This window comes from Elgaria multicarinata, chromosome 9 (genome assembly GCF_023053635.1).
Source record: "Elgaria multicarinata webbii isolate HBS135686 ecotype San Diego chromosome 9, rElgMul1.1.pri, whole genome shotgun sequence".
Taxonomy (NCBI): Eukaryota; Metazoa; Chordata; class Lepidosauria; order Squamata; family Anguidae; genus Elgaria; species Elgaria multicarinata.
This window is the reverse complement of record NC_086179.1, coordinates 9,091,004-9,109,437: the sequence shown is the minus strand read 5'-3', so window position 1 is coordinate 9,109,437 and position 18,434 is coordinate 9,091,004. Positions and strand designations below refer to the sequence as shown.

At 45.3% G+C, this 18,434-nt stretch overlaps 1 protein-coding gene across 1 annotated transcript in view; it reads left to right on the top strand.

Annotated features, from left to right (window-relative positions):
- Positions 1–4,048: 4,048 nt before the first annotated feature.
- ITIH5 (inter-alpha-trypsin inhibitor heavy chain 5) overlaps positions 4,049–18,434 on the top strand; it is a 60,200-nt gene continuing 45,814 nt past the window's right edge. The window contains exons 1-2 of the mRNA XM_063134697.1: positions 4,049–4,257; positions 18,317–18,361. Of these exons, the coding sequence (XP_062990767.1) occupies positions 4,138–4,257; positions 18,317–18,361 (165 nt within the window). The 5' untranslated portion in view covers positions 4,049–4,137. The remainder of the gene's footprint in view (positions 4,258–18,316; positions 18,362–18,434) is intronic.

The window sequence follows — 18,434 nt, the reverse complement described above, 5'->3', positions numbered from 1 at the left end:
AAGCTCACGAAGGATTTAAGCGCTGGGTATGGTAGCATTCCGAAGTCACACAGTTTAATCCCTTGGGAAGTTTCTCTCTATTTCTCGTTTTTCCGTTCTTCAATTCAGTTCATTCCAGATGCGGACACATTTCTTAAAAAAAAAATCACATGAAAATGTGTACATATGTGTGTGCGTGTGTTTCCTGAATACATGCATATTTGTGCACCAATTTGCCTGGCATATACATTTTTGTCAAGCAGTCTTCCTAATATAATGCATTTCCAACTGCATTTTTTTTTACCCCCACCCACCCCAAAATTGACTAGATAGTAGAGGTGTGCACGGACCCCCCGATCCGCCCCGCGGGCCGATCTGAAAATTTCGGATCAGCCCACTCCGCTCCGTGCCGCTCTGCCCATAGTCTACTCCTCTTCGCCGCGGAGCTCCGGCTCCTAATCGGAGCTCTGCAGTGGAGGGGAGTGGCGCCAAGTAAGGCCCCCCTCCTTCCTCTCCCTTACCTGCAGAGCCCGGTAAGGGACCAAGGGGGAGGGGGGCCTTACCTGCGTCCGTCCGCGGTCCCTCGGCTTCTTCAATTGAGCCCGCGGCTCAACCAGGAAGTCTAGGCCGTGCGGCCTAGACTTCCTGGTTGAGCTGCGGGCTCAATTGAAGAAGCCGAGGGACCGCAGACGGACGCAGGTAAGGGAGAGGATGGAGGGGGTGTTTACCGGGTCCTGCCACTGTCGCCGCATGGGCGACAGCGACAGCGGCAGGGCCCGGTAAACCCCACTTACCTTTCTTGCGGACCTCCGGATCGAAGCGAAGGATCCGCCTTCACCTCGATCCTCTTCGCAACGCTCCGCCGGCCCCCCAATCCTCTTTACCTCCGCTTTAAGGGGAGGCGAAGCACCCCGCTCCGCTTCTAATTCGCCGGTCTGATTAGAAGCGGAGCACATCCCTACTAGATAGCACACAACCATCAGGACTAGTAGTCATTGATAGCCTTTGCCTCCTGGAATTTATCCAATCCCCTCTTAAAGCCATCCAGATTGGTGGCCCTCACTACATCTTGTGGTAGTGAGTTCCATAATTTAACTATGTGCTGTGTGAAGAAGTCCTTCCTTTTATTTGTCCTGGATCTCCAATCAATCAGTTTCATGGGATGACCCCAGGTTCTAGTATTTTGAGAGAGGGAGAAAAATGTCTCCCTCTCCACATTCTCCATACCATGCATAATTCTGTACACCTCTATCATATCTCCCCTTAGCCTCCTTTTTTCCAAGCTAAGCAATCCCAGTTGATGTAACCTTCCCTCATAGGGGAGATGCTCCAGGCCCTTAATCATTTTAGTTGCCCTTTTCTGCACTTTTTCCAGCTCTATAATATTCTTTTTTAGGTGTGGTGACCAGAACTGTACGCAGTATTCTAAGTGTGGTCGCACCATTAGATTTGTATAAGGGCAGTATGATACTGGCCATTTTATTCTCAATTCCTTTTCTTATAATGCCTAACATGGAGTTAGCCTTCTTTACAGCGGCCGCACACTGGGTGGACATTTTCATGGAGCTGTCCACTATAACCCCAAGATATTTTTCTTGTTCGGTCACCTCCAGCTCAGATAACATCAGATTATACTTGAAGTTGGGTTTTTTTGTCCCAACGTGCATCACCTCACACTTGCTTACATTGAACCGCATCTGCCATTTGGACGCCCACTCTTCCAGCTTGGAGAGATCCCTTTGGAGCTTTTCACAATCCCTTTGTGTTTTAACAACCTTATATAATTCGGTGTCATCAGCAAACTTGGCCACTTCACTAGAAAAGGAAAGGAATCTCTCGTGCAAGCACTGAGTCATTACTGACTCTTGGAGGGACGCCAGCTTTTGTGACGTTTTCTTGGCAGGCCTTATAGCGGGGTGGTTTGCCGTTACCTTCCCTGGCCGTGATTCCCTTTGCCCCAGCTAACTGGGTACTCATTTTACCGACCTCGGGAGGATGGAAGGCTGAGTCGACCCGAGCCAGCTGCTTGAAACCAGCTTCTACTGGGATCGAACTCAGGCCGTGGGGAGAGTTTCAGCTGCAGAAACTGCTGCTTTACCACTCTGCGCCATGTCACTGCTCACTCCTAATTCCAGATCGTTTGTGAACAAGTTGAAAAGAATTGGTCCCAATACTGATCCCTGTGGGACCCTCTATTTACTTCCCTCCATCGGGAGAATTGACCATTTATTCCTACTCTCTGCTTTCTGTTCTTTAACCAGTTACTGATCCATAAGAGGACCTCTCCTCTTATTCCATAACTACTAAGTTTATTCAGGAGTCTTTGACGGGGGCTTTATCAAAGGCCTTTTGGAAATCCATGTAAACAATGTCCACCGGATCACCCCTGTCTACATGTTTGTTGACACTCTCAAAGAATTCTAGTAGATTAGTGAGACAGGACTTGCCTTTGTGGAAGCCATGTTAATTCTTCTTCAGCAGGACCTGCCCTTCTATACGCTTACTAATTTTGTCTTTAATAATGCTTTCAACCAATTTACCTGGAACAAATGTCAAACTAACTAGCCTGTAATTTCCTGGATCCCCCCCCCCCGGATCCCTTTTTGAAAATTGGTGTTTTCTTTTGTATCTGGACATGCTAGGCAGGGCTGCTGCAGCTTTAACTGTTGTGATGAAGAGGGAATTTCCCCAAGTGCTGCAGGCATACAAATGACACCTGCTGAAATTCCCTTGCCGATACAACAGCCCTGTCCTCCTTTTCATATATTTCACACTGCCCCAAAATTGATTAGGGCAGCATACATAGGTGCACTCCCTCATATCCTCAGAACAGCCCTGCAAGGTAGGTGTCAAGTGAAAAGAGTTGTTGCTGTGGAAGAAAAGAATCAGGGGAATTGCTAAACTGCCTTAGGACGCAATCCTTTTTGTTTTTGTTTTTAAAGACAGAAAAAAGTCCTACAACTCCCAGCATTTCCAAGCCAGCATAGTTGGGAGTTGTTGCAATTTTTCTGTCTAAACATACATCGGATTGCACCCTTAATGTAACTCCTAATATATGTGCTGCTTCATTTCCGCTGACCTAGCAGCTGTGGTCCTTAAACTCAGGGGTGTTGGTATTGGTTGCGGTACCAATGTGAAGACAAGTCACTCTTCACATGCTCAAAGGCACCCCTTAGTCTCACTTTGCATAATCCAAGGCTTTCAAATTGTCATGGGTGAATCTCTTGATTTCAGTTTCTCTAAGGTCTTAGCTAGACCTAAGGTTTACCCCAGGGTTGTCCCGGGGTCGTCCCTGCCTGCTCCCGGGACATCCTGTGTGTCATTTACATGAACAGGGATGACCCCGGAACGATCGCGGGATAAACCTTAGGTTTAGCTAAGGCCTTAGTCTCTCTTTTTAAAGATCGGTTCATTCCGATTCTTGAGATCTTGTTTTGTAAACATTTGTATGAAAATGCGTAAGCCTTTTTGCGCACAATTCTCCCAATAATGCAGTTTTTGCATTCCCTGCTTCCTAATACACACATTCTGTTTGCAAGCGGTTTTCCTAACATAAGGCACTTTTAAAACAGGATTTCCCCTAATATATATATTTTTGTACCCCTTTTCTGATTGAAGAACTGCATTGTAAAAATTCGGCAAAGTGCAAATTTCAAAGGAGAACCCACTTTCGGTCTGCAGGGTGGTTCAAAAGTAAGAAATCAGGTAAGCTTGTATCAGAATGTGACCTGAATGGATTTCTCTCCCATACTTCCTTTCGACTTGACATCGCGAGCCCCGTCTGGGACTGAGTTGAATCTGGAAGAAATGAAATCCTGGATCTTGGCTGAGGCAAGCAGGACTCCTGAGCGCTATCAGGAAATCCAGAAGAAGCAGCTTATTTCTCCTCCTGCTTTCTGGCAAATTAAACTCAAGCGAGGAAACCCCAACCTTGGTTATGAACTCCAGGGAGGAGGAGGAGGAGGAGGAGGAGGAGGAGGAGGAGGAGGAGGGAAGGGTGAGGCGTCCAGCCAAGCAGGCTCATGTCAAATGCTTTCCACATCCAAGTGAGCTGCAGGCAGCTGCAGCCACAGCAATCTGAAACTTTTTTTCATTCCATCTCCTCCGGGGTCCCGTTCTACCAAGTTTGCTGGGTTCCTTTGGACCACCTTCTTCATCATGATCTGTCTCGTCTGGTTGTGCTGTGGTCTCTCGGTCATTTCTGGGCAGCAAGATCCCGAACTCTTAGCCAGAGACCTAGAAGAGGCTGAGGTTATGGATTACAACCTCATCGACAATGTAAGTTTATATATACCTGTAATTAAAAACCCTGTCTGTGTAATTATCCTTGCCGTGGAATGACTCCAGATTAATAGCTGGTTTATTCAGCCTGTTCACGGATGGTGAGCAGAACGGCAAAAAAATATTGGGAGGGACAAACGAAGCTTTAATCCTGTGGCATTAACAGCAATTCCCAACACTCAGGGTTTTCCTGCCCTGATGAATCCAACCTTCACGGGCTTTCTTTCTGTGTGTCAAGCTGCTGTTAAAAGCATAGGAGCAGTGGTGGAATTTGGAATTCTTAGCCTGGAATTTGGGGCTGAGGACCAGGACCCTGCAGCTCATGGGGGCCCTCAAATGTCCACCCAGAGAGCAGCTGGTGATTTGACAAAGGTAACAAATTCCATTTTATTCCTATCTTCATGCGGCGCTGTGGTTGAAGTGAGTCCAAAATGCAAAACTGCACATCTTCAGAGTACGTTTGTTTGTTTAAAATCAAAAGTTGGCAAAGGGGTTTATTGTTGCAAGGCCTGGATTTGCAAGGAAAATGAAGAAGAGGAATGTTAGTGATGTATTTCACACCTGATGTCATACACATGGCTGTCTAAAGGTGACCCTTATAAGAGCATTAGGTCCAGGGTCTGAAAGAACCACGCTGCATCACTGCATAGGAGCAGGGCTGCTGGAACAAAGAGAAGAAAGTGGCAACCTTGGCAAAATATAAGGGATGAGATCTGTCCTTGCAAGCAACCCCCAGTTAAATGTAGGGGTGCTTGCATCTGGGGAGAATTCAACCAGTGTATTCAGTTACCCCTTCTTTTGCAATATTTTGAAAGGAGACAGAAAGTTATACCTTGCACGAATGCTGCTTGTCAGGCAACTGCTTAAAAATACAGGAGGTACTTCCTGAGAGCTGGAATTGACAAGCCTTACTTAAATCCTTGCAATGCTTGCTTGCATATTACACGGAACCTTCATTTTCAGTTGCAGTATACCTTGGAGGATGTAAGGTACTAGAGACAACAACAAAGGGAGTTCATAGCTTGAATTCTATCTGGGGGCATATGACTCTTCACTGTTGAAACAATTCTAGATGAAGGCTGGAATCCTATGCACATTTACCTGGGAGTAAGACGCACTGAACATAATTTATTTCTAAATAGACATAGAACATCTCTATGTTAAGAGAAATCACATTGTTTACATAGGGCTTTTGTGCTTCCTGGTTCTTCGGCACAATTGTTATGGGCTACATTACATGGGAGAAGAAGGGCGACCATATGCTTTGCATTGAATACTTCCCCTCTGTTCCGTTTCATTGAGACAGTGCCATCTAGTGGTGGAAGGTCCTGCTGTTTCCTGGCTATTACCACTTTAAAAGTGGTTCTTTTCATACTGGTATTTCCAGAGGATTCCGTGGGAGACGTCTCGGTCATTGATAACGTCATGTAATCGACCCGAAAACTTCCGTGAGTGGCCAATCACAGGTGCGCAATAAACTGCTCATTTAGAAGAGGCCATTCATAGGATTGCACTGTAAATGGACTTTTGGATTGATCCAGCAAAACGGTTCTTGTGCTCTCACCATTCTAAGTAACAGAGTGCAGAAAGTTTGAGATGTCTTCCTTTGTCTTGGGAGTTGCGATCCCACCCAACCCGACACCACCGCGCCCCATAAACTTTCTGCAATTTCAATGCAACGTCGCTGGAATTTGTTGGCGCTTTCATAGCCTTTCATCCCGATCCCTTCATAGATTCTTTGTGCTTTATTTGGGGTCCTGTGTGAGGCCAGAGGCGTGTCTTTCTTTACTGCAGGAGCACCTAACTAAATAAATCTGTGAAATGATTCACTAGGAAATTCTTGGGCCAAAGACAGATTATATGCAAACATATGCAACAAAAGCCCCAAAGTCTCCCACCCCCTAACAAAAGAATAGCTTTGAGAGAAGAGGTGATTTGGAGGAGAAAAGTAGTGGAGAGGGAGGCGTGCTTAACCCTTTCTGAGCTGACTGTTTTTGCTCAGCAGCTTTCCCTCCAGCCACAAGGGGGCAGCATTCCAAATGTGTTTGCAGCATATCACCTAGGGTGACCATATTTGGGAAACCAAAAAAGAGGACACCTAGTGTGTGTGTGGTGAAGCAGCTTTCTGAGTCCTGCAGAAAGTACGTTATTCCCTCGCCACCTTAAAGAACCCGATTGGAGTGGAGGAGGGGAAAGGATTTCATTCTGTACCACCACCATCCACTCCAATTGGGGCCTTTTCTATAATGTTCACGAATGACCCACTTTCCCCTTTAAGACCTCAATTGGAGCTCGGGGTGGGGGAATGATGTGCCTCAAGAAAGCATGTCATTCCCTCCTGCCATGCTAATGGCAGCCTTAAAGGGGAAGGTGTGTCATTCCAGGACATTATTGAAAATGATAGAAAATCCCCCCTGACACCATGGAAAGAACAAAAACCAGGACAAATCCGGGGAAATCCTGACAGTTGGTCACCCTAATATCACCACTACCCCTCCACAAGTGAAAGCAGCTGCAAGAAAGCTCTGGAGCAGAAAACAATGGCAGGCAGGGCAAGGGTTAAGCATTGGCGATCCTATCCCTCCCCTGGTGCCTCTGTGTTTGTGTGCAATGTGCTTCTGTGCTCCCCCACCCCCATGGGACAATTTGTATTGAATGTAAACATCAAGGGCTTCTTTAGATTCAGGGGAAATTGCATTGCCTTACTGGGGCTTTCCTTCCTGCTTCTCTTGCGCAATTGTAATGGGCTGCATTACACAGGTGAAGAGGGGTGACCACATGGTCTATAATTGAAAATGTCCCTTCCTCTCAGTGTTCATAGCCTATTATTTATTATTTATTTATGTATTTATTTATTACATTTTTATACCGCCCAATAGCCGAAGCTCTCTGGGCGGTTCACAAAAATTAAAACCATAATAAAACAACCAACAGGTTAAAAGCACGATTACAAAATACAGTATAAAAAGCACAACCAGGATAAAACCACGCAGCAAAATTGATATAAGATTAAAATACACAGTTAGAACAGTAAAATTTAAATTTAAGTTAAAATTAAGTGTTAAAATACTGAGAGAATAAAAAGGTCTTCAGCTGGCGACAAAAGGAGTACAGTGTAGGCGCCAGGCGGACCGTTCTGGGGAGCTCATTCCACAACCAGGGTGCCACAGCAGAGAAAGCCCTCCTCTTAATAGCCTCCTGCCTCACTTCCTTTGGCAGGGGCTCACGGAGAAGGGCCCCTGTAGATGATCTTAAGGTCCGGGTAGGTACATATGGGAGGAGGCGTTCCTTCAAATAACCTGGCCCCAAACCGTTTAGGGCTTTGAATGTCAATACCAGCCCTTTGAATCGGGCCCGGACCTGGACTGGCAGCCAATGAAGTTGTAAAAGGACTGGTGTAATGTGATCTCGCCGGCCAGTCCCTGTTAGTAACCGTGCTGCCCTGTTTTGTACCAGCTGAAGCTTCTGGACCGTTTTTAAAGGCAGCCCCAAGTATAACGCATTGCAGTAATCCAAACGAGAGGTTATCAGAGCATGGATAACTGTAGCTAGGCTATCTCTGTCCAGATAAGGGTGCAGTTGGGATATCAACCTAGCCTCGAATGGGACAGAGCACTCTTGTGGGTGCTTTGTAGCACAACTGCAGCTGCACACGGTAGGAAATCCTGCGATATTTCAGAAGAATTGGGATACCCAGGTGTGGTTTTTTTACAACGGAATAACCAGGGGAAGGAGTGGGAGGTGTGCGGGAGGTTGACATCATCATCCAAAGGACCCACAATCTTCCGTGAGCGGCTGCTAGTCACGAGCAAGCCTTATTTTGCTTGTGTGAAGAGCCTCCAAATCAGCCTGGTCATTTTTCTCCTGTACCCCCACCAACCTGCATTTTGGCTGATGAAGAGACCGGCAGATCTCAAAAGCATTATTATTATTATTATTATTATTATTATTATTATTATTATTATTATTATTATTATTATATCAGGTACATACATGGGCTGGATTGTTCCTTGGGTGGGAGATCTCATTAAGGAATGACAAAATTGGACAAATTAGACTAAAGACAAATTAGAGCAGTGGTTCCCAAACTTTTTCAGATAACCGCCCTCTTGGTTCCACAAACTCATGCCCAGTGCCCCCTACCCTACCCTATAAAAATCATTATTCAGAATAGCGGTTTTCAACGACCCACTAAGGAAGATAATAACAATAAAATTCAAAACAGTAACAATTAATTGAATATTTATTCAAAATCCAATTACATTTAGTTTAGTTTATTCAATTAAACATAATTGATGAACTTGATCCAGTGATATCATTTTTTCAAAGTCTGATAGTCATTTAGCAAGAATATTAGATATCACATTTCGTAACTAGGGTAGTTCACTATTCTGTAAATTCCTAATGTGATGAATGGGCTTGATGAAGTGATACCAGTTTCCCAATGTCTGGTTTAAAGTCACTTAACATGAGTCTTAAATCACCACGTTTAGTAATCTGGAGTCGATTTCTTTGCTTGGAGAGAAGTAGGCAGACCACACTAAAACCACATTTCACCAAATATGATGTTGGAAATGCAACCAGAAGCTTCTGAACCACTCTCCATAGTGCAGGAGAACGATCAGAAATTTCCTTCTGTACCCAAAACTCCTGGTACGGAAAAGACCACCTCGAGCGCCCCCCTGCCGCCCCCTTGCCTTTTAACGCCCCCTACGCAATCACACCACCCCCAAGGGGGCAGTACCGCCCACTTTGGGAACCACTGAATTAGACTAAAGAGAATGTGGATAGGGAGACATTTTTCTCCCCTTCTCAAAATACTAGAACACAATGCGGTCATCCCATGAAGCTGATTGGTGGGAGATCCGGGACAAATATAATGAAGGACTTCTTCACACAGCGCATAGTTAAATTATGGAACTCACTACCACAAGATGTAGTGATGGCCACCAATCTGGATGGCTTTCAAAGGGGGTTGGATAAATTCCTTGAGGTGAAGGCTATCAATGGCTACTAGTCCTGATGGTTGGGTGCTATCTCCAGTATTCGAGGCAATAAGCCTGTGTGCACCAGTTGCTGGGGAACATGGGCGGGAGGGTGCTGTTGCACCGTGTCCTGCTTGTTCATCCATGGCGGATGGCTGGTTGGCCACTGTGTGAACAGAGTGCTGGACTAGATGGACCCTTGGTCTGGTCCAGCAGGGCACTTCTTACGTTCTTATGTTCAAATGATTTGGCTGTGTGAATGTTAAAGTTCATAGAATCATAGAACAGCAGAGTTGGAAGGGGCCTACAAGGCCATCGAGTCCAACCCCTTGCTCAATGCAGGAATCCACCCTAAAGCATCCCTGACAGATGGTTGTCCAGCTGCCTCTTGAAGGCCCCTAGTGTGGGAGAGCCCACCACCTCCCTAGGTAACTGATTCCATTGTCGTACTGCTCTAACAGTCAGGATGTTTTTCCTGATGTCCAGCTGGAATCTGGCTTCCTTTAACTTGAGCCCATTATTCCGTGTCCTGCACCCTGGGAGGATCGAGAAGAGATCCTGGCCCTCCTCTGTGTGACAACCTTTTAAGTATTTGAAGAGTGCTATCATGTCTCCCCTCAATCTTCTCTTCTCCTGGCTAAACATGCCCAGTTCTTTCAGTCTTCAAGTTATTCACGTCCATCCCCCCTACCCACCCACTTCGGAGGCAGTAATAAACAAATGCCCACACTGATTGCCAGTAGATCTTACAGTACTGCTTTGCATCATATATTCAACAACAACAAAATATTATGAAGCTGCTGGCCTGACCGGCCGCATCGCTTCCATAGCCCTGCCGTGGAAACTTGCTTTGTATGGACAGAAATACCATTTGCAGCATGATCGAGCTAGCCCAGTTCGTACACAGCTCTGGCACGTCTCCTCTGCTGGCTTTGTTTCTTAACAGTCAGTTCTACAAACTGTTTCACAGGTTTAATTTCTGTCGCTCAAGCAGCTATTAAAGACATGGCGCAAGCGTCAGAGCGAAACAGGGCCTGATTCAAGGGGAGACGGTCTTGGGGATGAACCCACTTTTCATTTCTTTTTGTTCTTGTGGGATGCTTATATTCATTTATGAAAATATTGATGGTTGTTCTTTCTTGGTAAGTTTCCATTCCACATGCAGCGAGCGGTACAACTAGGGCCCGGACCACAGGACACAGATTTAGGGGTCTCAAATGAACACTAGCCAGCCCCACCGCAACCATCAGCCAGGGGCCCCCCTCCCCAGGCAGGCAGGAGGGCACTGTTGCACTCAGGTACTGCTTGTGGGTTTGTGATTTGGATGCCAGCCAATCATAGAATCATAGAATAAAAGTAGAGTTAGAAGGGGCCTACAAGGCCATCGAGTCCAACCCCCTGCTCAATGCAGGAATCCAGCCTAAAGCATCCCTGACAGGTGGTTGTTCAGCTGCCTCTTGAAGGCCTCCAGTGTGGGAGAGCCCACAACTTCCCTAGGTAACTGATTCTATTGTCGTACTGCTCTAACAGTCAGGAAGTTTTTCCTGATGTCCAGCTGGAATCTGGCTTCCTTGAGATAGGGTGCCTTGTGTTAGGGCTCCCCCAAACCAGTGTGGTGTAATGGTTAGTGTGTTGGACTGGGACTCAGGGGATCAGGCCATGAAACTCACGGGGTGACTTTGGACTCTCTGCCTAACCTGCCTCACAGGGTTGTTGTGTTGTGAGGATAAAAATGGAGAGGAGCAGGACTGTGTGAATTGCTTTGGGTTCCTTACAAGATGGGGGAAAGGATTGCGCCCAGATATTCTAGGATGGAAAGAGTCCTCTACTCAGCCAGAAGGGCAAAACCTTTCACACGGTGATGCCGATGCCGCAAACTTAGCGACATGATCATGGCCATGGTTTTCTCCTACCTTGTCCAAGTTACCTTCAAATAGAAGGCCAGTCGTAAGGTCATCCACCTTAAGTGTTGCATCTGGCAGTTGTCAGTTGTAATGCCACACACATCTTGAGGACAGGACGCCAGGTTGGAGAAGGCTGGCTTAACTCTTCTTGTCATGTCTAGAAACATGGCACCCCAAAGGCATTTCCCCACCATCACCTCACCACTTCTGCTGGTTTATTCCCATTTTTGGAGCCCAACTGGGGGAGGCAGTGGGATTTAAAGCAGCAGGGGATGCAAGGTTGGGGGTGCTGGTTGGGGGGTGAAGAAACCCCATCCTGCCATTTCTTCCCTTCCCACGACACCATTGTGAGGCCAAGATGAGGTCATTACATTTTGGCCCCGTTCACAGGACACCTGAAACCATGGCTTTAACCACAGTGGTTAAGCCAGAAAGCCAGGCGGTGTTCAGAAGACACCTTAAACCATGGCTTTAGCCACAGTGAATAATGCAAAAAGCCTTCTTCACCATGGTTAAAGCCATGGTTTAAGGCAGCCTTCCTCAACCTGGGGCGCTCCAGATGTGTTGGACTGCATGTTCCAGAATGCCCCAGCCAGCAGAGCTGGCTGGGGCATTCTGGGAGTTGTAGTCCAACACATCTGGAGCACCCCAGGTTGAGGAAGTCTGGTTTAAGGTGTCTTCTGAACAGTGCCTTTGTGTCACTTCCCTCCTCCAAGCTGCTCAGATCTCTCAAACATTTTCTCACAAAGATTGGAAGGTCCATAGTTAAGTGGTAGAGCCCGTGCTTTGCACGCAGTTAAAGCTGCAGGAGCCCTGCCTACAGTGACCAGATACAAGAGAGGGCAGGACTCCTGCAGCTTGAACTGTTGTGATGAAGAGGGGATTTCACCAGGTGCTGCATGCACACCAAGGACACCTGCTGAAATGCCCTCTTCATCACAACTGTTAAAGATACAGGAGCCCAGTCTTCCTTTCCATATTGTCACCCTAGACAATACTGGGTGAGATAGACCATGGGTCTGACTCAGTGACTGAGTTCAGATGACATGCTAATCAACGGTTGTTTCCCATTCTGTTCCTATTACACACACACACACCCCAGTTGATTAGCGTGTCATCCAAACTCAACCAGTATAAGGCAACCTCCTACATTCCTATCCTAACAATCCTGTAAAAGTTGTCTGAGAAAGAAAAGGCAATTGCCCAAAGGACACCGAGTAGTTCGAACATGGAACTACTCAGTGCTTGTCCAGCACTCTAACCACTACAACACACTGCCTTGCAGGCTTGGGAACCCCATGTGTGACACTCCCCGCCCTCCCCACACACAACTTCCAACTTTCAAGGGCTGCTGTCCTTCCTGATTCCTGGTGTTTGCGGAGTGCAAAAGTAACAGCCTGATGTTCATCTTCACCTTTAAAAACACCCCCCCCATTCTTTTACCGAAATCATTTAAATTCTCAGACACTGCCTTTTGCTCTACTCCATTTTTGACTGCAAGACAATAATTGGAAATGGGTGCAAGAGGTCACCTATGTTTTGATACTGGGGAATGCTAAACTTTGCTCCAGCGTTTTGGCATTCCAGATTTCATATAAACAGTCATAAAATCGCCTCTCTGGCAGGCAAGTGGGTTATTTCAGCACATATAAATTAGCAGTGACAATGGTGGGCAGAAAAAGATCTCCCTTGCATTCCCTCGCTGCATCAAATTCCAGAGGGGTTTGAAGGGGGAATTGGGGGCAGGACTTATTTCTCACTTTTATCAGGTTGATGGTATGGAAACACTTTTTGCAAACAAAATCTTCTCTTGCTTACAGGGACATTGCTCAACATATATGTAAAGTTTGGACTGCGACTGCCTGTCAATAACAGAGATGATACCATTTTCACAGATGGCCAATGTATCCAGTACTTAATTTTTAAGAGATAGGGAGTGGGGAACAGAGGATATTCTGCTGTCGAAGTATATATTTGCTGACTTGGAAGAACAAGCTCCTTATTCCAGATCTTCGCAGCTACTCACTGGGAAAGGAGCAGAGAAGTTCACTCTTTTCACAATCAGAGCTTTATCACACCAGCATTATAATGTGCAAGCACTGTGAATTGTGTGCAAAGGACTCCAAAGTTTTCCAGCTTATAATCTGCTTTTATTGTGAAGTACTCTGAAGTTTTCCAGTTTATAGTCTTCTTTGACTGTGAAGTCCTCCCATGCATCTTGCTTTAATTGTGCTTCAGAGGCAAAAGACCCACCCTATTTTGGTACTACTTTTGGAGCGAATCATTTGTTGTTTTCCAAGCGGCCACTGGGGGCGCAAGAGCAGGATTTGATACGTTTAAAGAAAAATTAAACAAATGCTTACATTTGCATAAGTTTTAAAGATAAAGTCATCAAAATTGGCACAGTAATGGATATTAAGGAGAGCTTTAAGCATACCAAATTTGAATCGGATTGGGTCATCCATTGATTTTTTAATGATTTTTTACATTTCCCTCCTTAAACCCATTTCCTGGTATGCAAAGGATCTTAGGAGCGCTACCGCCCGGGGTGTGATTTAGCTAACAACAACAACAGCGACAGTTTAGCGCTGTAGGGGATAATTCAAGAGAAACAAGTATGTGGGATGAAGCTATGAGAAACAGCTTCTTCTTTTTTTCTTCCTTCAAATGTCCCTAGTCTGAATGTATACATGGAAACATAGCCACAACTTCTCATTATGTTCCAGACCTCAGAGAAAACTGCAAAACGTGATGACCAGATAGTCTGCCATAAGCTTCGCAAAACGAAGGCTAATTATGATCCTGTTTGTTGGAAGAACAAGAAAGAATTAGGCACTTCTTTTCATGTAGGCTTACCTTGATGAAGGATCACATGCACAGAAACTGGAGGCTTGTAGCTTTTAAAGTGAAAACTAAAAAGTAGTGTTTATTTATTTATTTATTTATTTATTTATTTATTTATTATACTTATATACTGCTCCCATAGCCAGGGCTCTCTGGGCGGTTTACAGAATGGTGCATTGGTGATGATGTCGCAGCATTTGATGACCATTCCATATTGCTGGGGCGTTTCACTTGCCATAATCTTTGCTTGGGAGCCATCTGCTGATTTATTTATTTATTTTTAATGGGCAAAGCCTCAGGCCTTTGAATCGCTGCGTGTTATACTGGAGGCCTGATATATTCAGCATCCAGTCGAGGTAGAGTCTTTGGGTTACCAAGATGAAATTAGACCACTTGTGAAAGGAATGACAGTTCATTGATAGAAAATGGAGGCAGAATAAAAAAAAAAAATACAAAGAAAGCTCACACATCTCTTCAGCCCACGGAGCTGGCAGCTCCCAAGGGGCTGGCATTTGCTGGGGTCCCAAATCAACAGCAAATAGAGATCGTTCCAAGAAACCCAAGTTCTGCAGGTTGGTTGTGGACATTCCTAAACCAAATTGGTTAGGCCTCAGCTTAATCTTTTTGATCCTTTTGCATGTGCTTGAAACATCACAGGCAGTTAATGAGTTACCTGTCCCAATGACTAATAGATTCCAACACTCCATCATGGGGAGGGGAGAGAAAAAGAAGTAATCCTCCTCATTTCCTCAGTGTGTTAGAAAAGTAAAGCAAACAGAGGAAATTACGCAGCAGCTAAACATGAGAATTACACCCTTATCAGCATCAGACAGCTAGCAACTGTTAGCATGCATATTGATGGCTCCTGCTTGCTTGGTACCCAAAAGTGTTGCCCAATATATCTGGGGCCTACTCGAAGAAACAAGAAAATTGCCCTTTAAACAGGCCTTTATACATTTAATAAACAGCATATAGGACAACGCTATAAATTCAACATGAGACTTTACTTCTCACCATTTCTTCTGGTGTCAAACACACTACCCAATGAATTTGATTTATTTTTACATTAATTTCCTCTTGCAAAGAGCCCAAGGCAGCTCCATTTTATCCTTACTACAGCCCTGTGATGGATTCAGTGGCTGGAATCACCCAGTGAAATTCATGGCAGAGTAGGGACTAGAACCTAAGTCTCCCAAGTCCCAATTCAACACTATCACCACTACATCACATTGGTTTGGGGGAGCCCTACACCAGGGGCATCCTATCTTCTCCTTACTGCCAGGGCTGGCATCCAAATCCCAAGACATTTGGGGCCTTAAAGATTAAAAGCAGCAACTGGAATTGGGCTTGCAAATGAATGGGCAAGCAGCAATGATACTTAAGAATGGATGAGATGTGTCCCATTCAGCTGATTCCAGTCAACATTTGTCTCACTGCAGTATTTTGGACTGACTGAAGTTTCCTAGTGGTCGTCTTTAAAGGCAGCTTCATAACCTTGCAGTCTTCTAACCTGGGTGTTTATTTATTTATTACATTTATATCCCACCTTTTTTCCTCCAAGGAACCCAAGGCAGCATATATAATCCTCCTCCTCTCCATTTTATCCTCACAACAACAACCCTGTGAGGTAGGTTGGGCTGAGAGACTGTGACTGGCCCAAAGTCACCCAGTGGGTTTCCATGGCTGAGCAGGGACTAGAACCTTCATCTGTGGTGTTGCCACAGCAGGGAACACAGCAGGGAACACAGTAGCATGACCTGCTATCTATGTGATTTGCAAATTCAGAATTTCTCTGGCTTCAATCTGCGTCCCAAGGAAAGTTTGGCTATGAGCCAAGGGCCTTACATGTTTTTGCTCAGTTCTTGCACGTTCAGCATTCAAACTAGCACACAAGCTGGCAACATCTTGACAATCCAATCCAAATTCCATTCTGTAGCTTCCGTCCGTGAATTCATCGGTCTTCAAATGTGCATGTGCATACCTACATAAGAACGTGAGTGTTAAACAAAGGAATACTTATTTTACATTTCTTTATTAAAATAGTCATATTCCACACTTTTGGTTCTATTGAAGGAATGTTTCAAGCCAGCTAACATCCATCCTGGGCAAACAATCCCAGATCACTCAACAAAGCAAAAATAAAATATTCACACTACATAGCACAGCCTCAGTATTTTAGGGAGGGCAGCTGCTTGACCCTATTATATCAAAAGCCCTGCACAATACGACAGTCTTTATTAGGGTGACCATCTGGAAAGGAGGACAGGGCTCCTGTATCTTTAACAGTTGTACAGAAAAAGGAGTGTCAGCACGTGTCATTTGCATGGATGCTGCACCTGGTGAAATTCCCTTTTCATCACAATACTTAAAGCTGCAGGAGCTATACTACAGTGACCAGATACAAATGAGGACAGGGCTCCTGCAGCTTTAACTGTTGTGATGAAGAGGGAATTTCACCAGGTGCTGCATGCATAGAAATGAACACGTACTGAAATTCCCTTTTCTATAGAACTGTTAAAGATACAGGAGCCCTGTCCTCTTTTCCAGATCGTCACCCTACTCACTTTGTTGTCCATGGCCTATCTAGACCTCATGTCCTATCGTGGTGCTGCTATATCCCTCCTGCACATTTATACCTCGTAGCACGCATGATGACATTTGGACTATATGGAAGAAAAAGTGGGAACTAAAGCTAGAAATGAGGAATATGTAATGCACCCCAACACTCATCAGTGCACAACCTATAAAAACCCCTAGGCTTTAAAATTGAGATTTTTTTATTATTATTATTATTATTTGCATCCACTGAAATTTTCTGTCTGTTTTCAGTGATGCTGTGTGTTTGCCTATGCTGTTTTGCTCTCAGCCACTGACATTTTTGTCCTGAGTTTATATGCTAGAATTTGCATTGCTGTTTTAATTGCTTTGGGATTATGACTGTGTATCTTAACGATTTTGTGTTGTAAGCTCCCTAGAGAACATTGTTATGGATGACACAGAAATGCTATTAATATACAAACACACACATACGAAACAGCAGCCTCTTTTCATCTGGAGAGGAATCACAGCTCAGTGCTAGACGCATGCTTTGAGTGTAGAAGTCCCTAAGTTTAATCTTTTGCGTCGTCAATTTAAAGAATCAGTTAGCTAATGGTAAGAAAGACTCCCAGTCAGAGTAGAGAATATTAGGGTCAAGATGGATAAATAGTAGGACAAATAGTTGCACTTACTAGAAGGGCGAGGCAGATGCAAGTCAAGTGCTGGAGGGTTTTTTTCAGAGGAGGGTGGTGAGGATGATCAGGGGGTCTGGAAACAAAGCCCATTTATTGATTGATTGATTGATTGATTGATTGCATTTTTATACTGCCCAATAGCCGAAGCTACCTGGGCGGTTCACAAAAATTATGAAGAGAGACTGAAAGAACTGGGCATGGTTAGCCTTGAGAAGACTGAGGGGAGACATGATAGCACTCTACAAATACTTGAAAGGTTGTCACGCAGAGGAGGGCCAGGATCTCGTCTCAATCATCCCAGAGCGCAGGACGCAGAATCATGGGCTCAAGTTACAGGAAGCCAGATTCCGGCTGGACATCAGGAAAAACTTCCTGATTTGTTAGAGCAGTACAACAATGGAACCAATGACCTAGCGAGGTGGTGGCCTCTCCCACCCTAGGGGCCTTCAAGAGTCAGCTGGACAGCCATCTTTGAGGTATGCTTTAAGGTAGATTCCTGTATTGAGCAGGGGGTTGGACTCGATGGCCTTATAGGCCCCTTCCAACTCTACTATTCTATGAAAGCAGAGTCAAATCTGACTAGACAGGGCCCTGGACAGATCTATGCCTGCTGGGACTCCCTCAGGAAGAGCTGTTGTCTCAGCAACATGCAGAGGCCCCCTGAAGGCTGGCAGGTCTGGACCTACTGTTAACTCCACCCCCTCTGAGGAGCTGTCTACTTCTTAAAGAGCCATTGTCCAATTCTGCAGCTGCTGGCTTCTACAGTGTGGAGGTGGTGACTGCATTGGAGGGGTGCCATCCAAGTCGGAGGAACGTGATAAAGCTGTGTCTTCTAAGCTGAAAGGCCCTGGAGTAGGAGATGGTGGTTTACTAGATGATGCCTCCTCTCCCTCTGACTGGTCCTCTGAGCTAGAGGGGGGGATTGAAGCCAGAGAACATGACACATATGGGTCCTCAGGGGAAATGGTTCCACAAAGGTAAAAAGTTTGAAAGGCGATGCACTAACCTGTGCACCAAATCTTTCCTGCCTCATTTTTCCCAACAACAAAACCCCCCAAAATCCCGAATAACAGGATTTCTTTCTTTCCAGGTTGCACGTAGACTCCCAAGACACATCCGGCTGCTGCAGAGATTGGTAGGTAGCACTCTGAGCAGACATTATTATTTTCTTGGAGATGTTGTTGGCAACTTCCTGGGTCTGTAAGAAA